We start from the raw sequence: 7,776 nt of genomic DNA, 5'->3' as shown, positions 1-7,776 counted from the left end.
ACTTCAATATTTCTCAAGTATTTCCAAGGATAGTTCTATGTATTAACAGTTGAATGTCCACCTCTGGAAAACAACACAAAAATGGCAGGAACCTGTTAATTCAAATTAATTTGCTCAATAGACTACAATGTCTAAAAGAGCAGCAGTCACTGGGTTCTTCAGAGTGGGCATAAAACACAGCAGGCTTTGCAAGTTCCTGCCCTTCTCAAAATTTTTCACAGGGAAAATTCAGAAGTAAATTCAGGAAAAACATGAAGGGCTTTAGATGAGAAGAGGGTCAAGAGATAATTTACTTAAGAGGCACACACAGGAAATTAAGGAAAAGTGACAGTTCTGAATGGAACTACAGATATAAGAACAAAGAGGAGAAAACAAGGAGGGACAAGAAATGAGCCTCCCTTCAGATAGATACGCCAAAGAAAAAATACTAAATTATAAGAACATCTTCTCATGAAAAGTGTATTGATACATAGCACTCTAAAAAAACAACTCTTATCCTAAACATTTCTGCCAACATGTGAAATAACAGACAAAGATTAAAATTAAAAAACTGGCAAGTAGGTAAAATAAGCTAGAAAATGCAAAAAAGAAAAAGTATTTATTTTGAGATTATATATGCCTGATATGACTTTAAAATATCTTCCTGGTTTTCTGTTTATGGCTTATTCAATAGAATTTGAAGTTGTAAAACACACACACTTCTATGCATCGTGACCTTTTTTTCTGAATGCAGTAACACATTTGGAACGGGTGCAACTTAAATATTGCAACATTCAGCTTACAGATCAACACCCACAGTTTGAGATCTCTATCCCAGCTCCCTAGATCTTTGCCATCCCAAAAAAATTATCTTCCTCTTTCTGAAACCAACGTATTTTAAAGTAAAGCCCAGCTGTTTGCTAAGCTCTTGTCATCATTTCTGCAGGGGACAATAGCCTTGCTAGTGATGTTATAGGTAGATAGATAACATTCATTCTTTAATTTTTCTCTTTATTTCCATCCTTTGAAACTATGCCTGGGAATAGGCATACAGAATTCACATAGAATGTGAGAAAACAAGAAAAGTCTGGCACAAATAACACTTTCCCTGTTTCTTCATGAGGCTTGAATTACTAAAATGTTGCCTTTCGGTAGGTTCTTAATGCAGAAGCTTGAGCAGAATTAAAAAAAAAAAAAAGTTTATGAAACACTGAAATAACTTCAGTAGCACCATTTGCACTGCTAATTAAAACAAAAAATTGGACTGCTGCAATCACTATAAAATACACAGTAGTATCTCAATGGCATTTTCAGGTTCTTTCAGCACTGACCCTACACAGGCACAGCATGTACCCTCAGATATTGCCCTAAGGGCAAGGAGAGGGTTCTCTGCAGCACAAAAGCTCACTGCCCCAGGTAAGGCAGACAGCTCTTCCTGTAGCTGGTTTTTGCTGCGCCTTCCACTCTCTTGTGCTCGTGCCCCTTGTGTTTCCCCTCCTGAGGGTTGTGTTGCTAAGCAGCCTGAGCCACAGGCATGGCTCCGAGGCTGCGCTGAAGATGCCCCAGGAGGCCTCTTCCCCCACCCTACGACAGCTTCCACTAATAGGCAGAAGATGATGCTGTTGTAGAGGACAATGATGCATAACAGACCCTTTCTTAGCCAAGTTTCACCTCCCTGTTAATAGAAACTGGACACTGATGTTTAGATTTTGAGTGTCCTGAGGTTTAGCAAACCCTTAAGACTTCAAATTAAAATCTGTTGCAACCCTTTGCCAGCTTCAGCTATCAGCCTCATGAGTGGTAACAAGGTCCAATACAAAACAACTTTAACCCACACAAACCTTTAACAAAAGCTTGAATTGCCCTTCAAAACAACCCTGCAGTCAGAACAGCTTGCAGCATACCCAGAGCAGCAGTGACCATCTAAGACTGTGTAACCCAGCACTGTATAAAACGGTTGCCAAGGACAGACTGGGACTGCATTAGAATAAAGATCCAAGTTAAAGCGTGTTTTATCCCTGCCTACAGCTACCTGAAGTATTAGCAAGGAGCTGCAAGAGCAGCAAACAGCAACTAGACAGGTAAAAATAGTTTCCACAGATCATGGTTCATGCCAAAGAACATGTATTATAGATAAAATCTCTTTCCCTGAAATCAAATATTTCATCCTGCTATTGGAAGTTCATGTAGTGTGGGTTTTTGCTTTTTAGGTTGTTTTGGATGGGACAGATAAATACAGCCTCTCTAAAGGTCTTCATAACAGAATCACAAGTCAGTAAGTACATATGGCCTAGCCCAGGATTGTGTTCTGCCTCAGCCAGCAGGTTTGGTTTAGCTACAGGTAGGGAAAACACCTGTTCTAATACTGTCTCCTATAAGGAAACACAACACCAACCAACTCAGTGGGTATTCTGTGGCTGGTAGCACTAATACAGACCACATTAAGGTGACATTTGAGTCTTAATTTATCACACCTTACCCCTCCAAAATAAATGTATTCCAGGGTGGTAGATTGCAGCTTATGAGTTTCAGACTGGACATTAGGGAAAGCCTTACTAGAAGGGTAGGGCAGCACTGCTACATGTTACACAGACTGATGCTTCTCCATCCTTGGAAGCCTCCAGGACACTAGAAAGAGCAGTTTCCCTGCTACCCTGAGGTTAACTTAAATTTTTGCTCAGAGGAGAGTTTTGAGGGTCTTCTGAAAAGAAGACTTAGATTGGATGCCGTACAACTCCTTTTGGAGAAAATTAGTCATCACTTTAGTCCATTCAGTCTTCCAGCAGAACATTTTATTCTCATTAAGGACAAGGAAATATCAACCAACAACTCAATTAACATAACACAGATCAAACAAGCCCTGTTAAGCATTTTCTACTTAACATGTGAAAAAAGAGTCTAAAGATATCTGATGTGTCCAAACCGTTCACATTAAAACTTGAGCTCATTCTTTAGCATAAGCTCAGCTGATGTTGCTTCTGTGTATAGCAAAAGGTGGAAATAATTTAAGTTACCAGAACAGCTGTGTTTAACAAGTACTGAAGCACTGGAGTTTAAACTGCATTTACTGGTGTGCTATTAAACTGCTTTCCTTGCATCTCTTCAGAATCTTAGGCAGACTTGCAGAAAGCCACAGCAGAAAAACGAACTTCTCCTTTTTCACGTTCTGTAAATTGTCTGCAGATCTTAGCAGAATCCTTGGGGATGAAAAAATACAGCTGCTTAGACTAACCAAATACACTTCCTATAGAGAATAAGTCTTTGCAGTTCCCCTCTGAGTCCCACCAACTAAGTTACATAATCTTATAGCAGCAGCTAATAAATACACTGAGCTCTTAGGGACAATACCTTTAGTAGTCATAAACTTAGCAGATTTAAGCACAGACTCGTACAGCAAGTAGGTACAGCTACAATACACCACAGGCAGACTTCTCACCTTTATATAAGGCTTTTTATATGCTTTGTTTTCAGGGGAATGAGCACCAAGGGAGAAAACTTACCTTCAACAGCAAGTCATCTGAGCTTGTGCCATGGTTTACAGGAAATGGCATACGGCCATCTGTGAAAGAAATACTTCTAAATTAGCAGAACTGAGCATAGTGGACCCAAACAAGTACACATATGATGATACTTGGGAAGTCAGACTATTGACAGTTCTGAGTGAGATGGAAAGTGTTCTCAGCTACACCAGTGACAACACGCTTTAGGCCTTCAGTGTAACCCATCATCAGTTAAAATCCTCAGATGAAGATACCAATTGTGTTTTGGCTCTGAGAGCCTCAGCAAACAGTTTAATTAGCACAAAGTATCTTGCTTGAGCCCCCAACACTATAGTCCAACTGCAGAGTTCACAGGGCCTTACCCAATTCGTACAGGTGTCCATCCACGTTGACAAAAAGGATGAAATGGAAGTTCACACTGTTGTCCTCAACCTTAGGAGACACCATCAGATATATTTATTAGACTGAAGCTAGTACTGCAAACCCAGTTTGTGATTACAGAACAGAGGAAACTTCAACAAGAAAGCAAACAACTGAAAATTTAAGTTTAGCAGAAGAGGTCTGTGGCAAGACTTCTACAAGGTCAAGCACCAGAAATCCTAATGGTGAACAAGCATTCACCCATGAGTCACGCATTTCTCCTTCCCCACCAACTGTAAGAGCTATCTGACAGACAAAAAAAGAGGTGTTGCTCTACCACCTTCTTTAAACACTTTTTCCAAGATTTTACACATTCACATCTTACCCGACATTGTCCTTCTTGCGCAACAGAATTGTGGACTTCTTGTATAGCCTTAAGAGAAAGCAGGTAGAGGTTACTACTACATCTTTGAGTGCTGATAACTGTCAGCAGGTTTTGTAGTTCATATACCTTATTATTTGCCAAATGCTTAGCTCTTTCTTCAGGAGACAAATCAGCTGTTTCATCAAGAAATTTCTTCAGGGCAGACCCCTCCTCTGCACAAGATGATCAAACATTTTATTCAGTATAGGTAAAACATCACAGTTTAGATTCAGCCCACAGTGATCAATGCTTTTAGCTCTAAATACAAGTCATTGCATTCAGCCTGTTACTATCTGCACCATAAGCACATTATAACTACAACTTAAAGTATTTCTTTTTCCAGAATATACTAGTAACAATCTACCCTAACAACCAGAGTTGTTTCAGGGAAGAGTGCTTCAGTATACTGTGGATGCTTGTTTTGAAAATAATTTTCAAATGGGATTTAGCTTTTCTGATTTCCCCACTGCACATTTGGCAGAAATGTTCAATCCTATTTTGAAGAAATTCAATAACAGTACCAGCTGTAAGGACACAACTAACAGAATGTGAGTAGATGAAATTGTCTCACTGCCTTCAAATGAAGGCAGCACTTGCTCATGACTTGCTTTGGTTTACCAGAACATAAATTAGTAGAGCAGTACTAAGACGCACTGAAAAGCATCTTAGTACTGCACTACTAGCACATAAAAGATGTGCTGCATTATTGCTTCAGTCATCAGGAGTGCGTTATTTCAGTGAATCCTTTTTAAGAAGAACAAAGCAAAACTCTTAAATGCTCACTATGACTTCCACACATTTTCCTTTGTATAAAAAAGAATCCCACACCACAGAAAGGGTCCGAGTTCTCCTGGAATAATGGTAGCTGTATTTTGAAGATCTAGTCTCTGAACAACAAAATCTTTTTCTATAGTAAAGAAACCATCAAAACTATTATCTTGGTATGGAACATCTCCTTACAAACCCTTATCTCTACAACTTCTCCAGAAAAAAGAAAACATATTTTAGACTAATTTACAGGCTGCTCTGAGCACATTGATTTCCATTGGACATAAGTAGCATGAAGAACTCCATCTCATATATTGACAATAAGCTTAATGTCAATAACTTCTTCTGAATGCAGTGCTTTCTAATTACAGACAGACTTTGGTCAGTCCTGCTAAGTGCCCTTTTCCTCTTGCTTACTAGGACAATACCTCTGCAGCGATTCAAAGCACATTCCCTTCTGTGTTTCAGGCAGTCCACATGCCCCACTCCAAGAGCTGGAAGACCCACTTACCAACTGAAGCAGTATAGCATGCCTTAACTTGGCTCGCATGAAAGCCCCTGTCTCCCAATAGCCCATACCCATTCAATCTGCTGTCACAAAAATGGAAATTCAAGCACTTCAGAACATTCATACTCACCAAGTTTCAATTTGTCTTTGTTATTAGCAACTGCATGTATCAGACCAATTGTCCCACAGGAGTTACTGACTGTCTGCTTCAGGAAATACACTTTGGAACTGATCTCCTGGTCCTTTATCTTCTCAGTCTGTTGCTTCCTGAAGTTCTCATGCTGTAAACATGTAATTATTTTAGGCATTTCATCACAGTCCTATCTCTGTATTATGCAAACCACTGGACATGTAAGTTGTTGTACAGGAGAATCAGTATTAGGACTGGACAAAGATTTACTCACAAAGTAATCTTTGTGGCAAGTAAAGCGCCATATGTCTGAACTGGATTCAGGCCAACACTTAATGGACTACCTGCATGATTCAGTCGTATCCAAAGGCTGTTCTTAGGTTCTCCATCTGAGCCATACACTGGAAATAGCTTGGGGTGGGAAATAATCTAATGGATAGGCTTTTTTATTTCCTCTCCCAGTTGCTTTGGTGCATTGAACAAGGTTACTCAGCATGTCTCCACAATAGGTCTTTGAACCTTTAGAATTATTTGCCTTCACAAGCCCCTCCCCATCACAACAATGTATAAACAACTGTAAAATTGCTATTGGAAGGTTATAATCCTTCCTTTTAAGAACTTGCTAATTAAATTAGATTTCAAAACCCATCTCATCAGTCACTTCCTTAGCATCAGGTGGACTGAGTATATTATATATTGAAGAAGTAATGTAGGCCCCTCCAGATCCAATGATTCAGCATGGTAATGGAAGTGCTATTCCTCACACTCAAGATCGCTCATGGTTTTTTTCCCCCTCAGTCTGTTATACAAAGCAAAATCTCACAGGAACACTGGGATGGAACGAGAGCCCTTGTTTAAAGGCTCAGCTCAGCTGAGGCTCTTTGGAGGCTGGGTCCAAGCAAACACCGTGCCAGTGCCAAGCCCCATCCACGCCTAACCTCCTGATGTTTGGGTGGATGACAGCGGCTCTCCAGACAGCGGCCAGCGCTGCCCTGCGCGGGAGGGGACACCCACCTGCTCAGTGAGCGGGAACAGCAGCAGCAGCGCGCAGGCCGGGGTCGGCACGGCGCGCAGCGCTTCATCCTCGAAGCCCAGCACGTCCACGAAGCGCCAGCCAGGACCCACCCCGAGGCGGGACAGCACCTGCACGGGGCACAGAGAGCGGGTGGCCCGGCCGCGCCACGCCCGTCCCCTCGGGGTGCGGCCGCCCCAGCCCCGCCGCGCCCGGTGACACAGCACAACGCGCGGCCCCGCCGCGCCACCTGCCGGCCGCGCCCGCGCTCAGCGCCGCTCCGCAGGTGCGGCCGCGCCCCGCGCCCCGGCGGCCGGGATGCCGAGGGACGGAGGCAGGAGCAGCTCCGCGCCCCGGCGGGCGGGATGCCGAGGGACGGAGGCAGGCGCAGCTCCGCGTCCCGGAGGGCGGGATGCCGAGGGACGGAGGCAGGCGCAGCTCCGCGCCCCGGAGGGCGGGATGCCGAGGGACGGAGGCAGGCGCCGCTCCGCAGGTGCGGCCGCGCCCCGCTACCGCCGCCGCGGCTGGCGCTCCCCGGCAGGGCGCGATGCCGAGGGATGGAGGGGGAAGGGGCGGCGCCCTCCCGCCCGCGGCGGTCCTCCGGCGGCGGCAACTCACTTTGTTCAGCATCTGGAAGACAATGCGTGGGGGGGAAAAGCGTGAGTGCCGGTGAGAGCCGGCATCCCACCACCCGCCCCAGCCCTGTCCCCGCCGCCCCTCGCGCACCTCGGGGTTGATCTCCATCGGCTGCCAGGCCATGGCTGCAGGGCGGCGGGAGCCGGGAAGAAGGCAGGCTGTGCCCCACGCACGACGATGTCCCCCGCGGCAGTTCCGCTGCCGAGCCGCTGGCGACGCTGGGGCGCGGAGCCGCCCACCCGGCTCTTATATAGGGGCGGGCTGGCCCACTCGGCGCGGCGGCGGGGGGAGAGGGAGGAGCAGGCAGGGCGAAAGCGCGGGGGGGCGCGGGGCAGAAGGGCCGCGGGGCCGGGGCCGGGGGAGCCCGGCCGGGGATGCGGGGCCCGGTCCCTCCGCGGGAGCGGGGCGCGGCCGGGGGACCCCGGCCCTCTGACTTTGGCGTGGAGAAAGTGCTGGAAG

The 7,776-nt window shown here is 45.5% G+C and overlaps 1 protein-coding gene across 1 annotated transcript; it reads right to left on the bottom strand.

Moving 5' to 3' along the window:
- Nucleotides 1–2,749: 2,749 nt before the first annotated feature.
- UCHL1 (ubiquitin C-terminal hydrolase L1) lies at nt 2,750–7,531 on the bottom strand. Its single transcript, XM_086889171.1, has 9 exons — nt 7,408–7,531; nt 7,300–7,311; nt 6,684–6,812; nt 5,670–5,820; nt 4,351–4,436; nt 4,225–4,272; nt 3,842–3,911; nt 3,480–3,538; nt 2,750–3,176 (listed from the first exon to the last, which is right to left on the bottom strand). The coding sequence occupies exons 1-9, from the start codon at nt 7,438–7,440 to the stop codon at nt 3,090–3,092; spliced, it is 675 nt and encodes a 224-aa protein (XP_086745297.1). The 5' UTR covers nt 7,441–7,531; the 3' UTR covers nt 2,750–3,089.
- Nucleotides 7,532–7,776: the final 245 nt, after the last annotated feature.

This window comes from Cyanistes caeruleus, chromosome 5 (assembly GCF_971803275.1).
Source record: "Cyanistes caeruleus chromosome 5, bCyaCae1.hap1.1, whole genome shotgun sequence".
Classification (NCBI taxonomy): domain Eukaryota; kingdom Metazoa; phylum Chordata; class Aves; order Passeriformes; family Paridae; genus Cyanistes; species Cyanistes caeruleus.
Note: the sequence above shows the minus strand (reverse complement) of the source record. Positions and strands in the feature narration are given on the sequence as shown.